Here is a 1327-nt window from a genome sequence, read left to right as displayed (position 1 = left end):
CAAAATACTAACAAGTAGCATATACATAAGATAGCACCATAAATACTAATTTCATTGTTCAACTATACATAATATACATATGTTTTTCCCAGCTCATCATAAGTCAATCAAACAACTAGACCTCAATCCCAACTCATCAAACAATTTTTAATTTCCCAAGTTATTTAATCATGTACTAGTATGAATTTGCTTTTGTACATCCTTTTCCTTTCTCATCAATATTTAATGTAGATACATTATAAATCACACTGTTAAGTAATAACTTCAAGCAATACAATCAAGAACATGCTCTTAACAAGGAAACTAGAACGGCAAGACTCTGATCGTTGATTTCAAGAAAATTCAATTCCAAATGCTTGAGATTGCTAAACTCAGGGAACTCTGCAGGGATCAACGAGAAACATTCCTGAGAAACCTAGCCAAAAACATTAAAAACACTTTGAGAGACTCTCCATAAAAGAAAGAAGGATTATCAAGAGATAATATGGCATGAGATGAACTAACCACGTAATTTTGATTCAAAGTAAGAGTGTGTAGCTGAGACAAATTGTATGACAATTGGTCAAGCTGATTAACCTAGTACTTAACATAATCGCCTCCGATTAGAACTTCTGAGAGCAAGGGGACATTTCCAAAAGAGATGTCCATGAGAGACTCGAGATATTTGAAAGAGACGAGGTTTTCTGCTAAAATCTCAACGACTGCTAATTGAAAACAATGCTTAATCTTCAAGTGCTTTAACTTGAGTGATGGACCATTAACAACTAAACTCCAAAGAGATCTTGTATTTTTCAATGCAAGTGTTTCAAGCAACGGACAATTTGATAAAATAAGAGTAACTGTATCATTTGTGACATCAACAGTATTCAAACTTAACAAAGTTAGGCTGTCGAAACTAGATATATTGAATGGCAATTGCAGGAACAATTCATGAAAGGTCTAATAGGAATAGCAGTCATACCCTAATAAAGATGAAAAGTCCAATTTCAACCTCTTGACCTTTTTGAACATAGGAAAACGTATCCATTCATTGATTTCATTAGCATGATTCTCCCGCAAACCAAAAGTAATTCTTAGATCCTCCACAATAGACGCCATATGTGATTTCAAGACATGGTTCACCCAATTTATGTACTTACGCCTCGCATTTTCAACTGATATAATATTTCTCAAGGTCTCCGAACTATCGAAATCTAAACAGCTACTAAATTTCTAAACAGTTTTCCATCTATGTGAAAGGACACTTGTCCTTGCAGCCTCTTTGATTTGTAGTTTAGATAGAATAACCACCAGAATTTCATCAGGCAGTGTGTCAACAATCATCTTG

The 1327-nt window shown here is 34.2% G+C and overlaps 1 protein-coding gene across 1 annotated transcript; it reads right to left on the bottom strand.

Moving 5' to 3' along the window:
- Positions 1-277: 277 nt before the first annotated feature.
- LOC132601448 (uncharacterized) lies at positions 278-1098 on the bottom strand. The gene is made up of 3 exons (XM_060314528.1): positions 992-1098; positions 610-895; positions 278-415 (listed from the first exon to the last, which is right to left on the bottom strand). The coding sequence occupies exons 1-3, from the start codon at positions 1096-1098 to the stop codon at positions 278-280; spliced, it is 531 nt and encodes a 176-aa protein (XP_060170511.1).
- Positions 1099-1327: the final 229 nt, after the last annotated feature.

Source organism: Lycium barbarum, chromosome 7 (assembly GCF_019175385.1).
Source record: "Lycium barbarum isolate Lr01 chromosome 7, ASM1917538v2, whole genome shotgun sequence".
NCBI classification, from domain to species: Eukaryota; Viridiplantae; Streptophyta; class Magnoliopsida; order Solanales; family Solanaceae; genus Lycium; species Lycium barbarum.
Note: the sequence above shows the minus strand (reverse complement) of the source record. Positions and strands in the feature narration are given on the sequence as shown.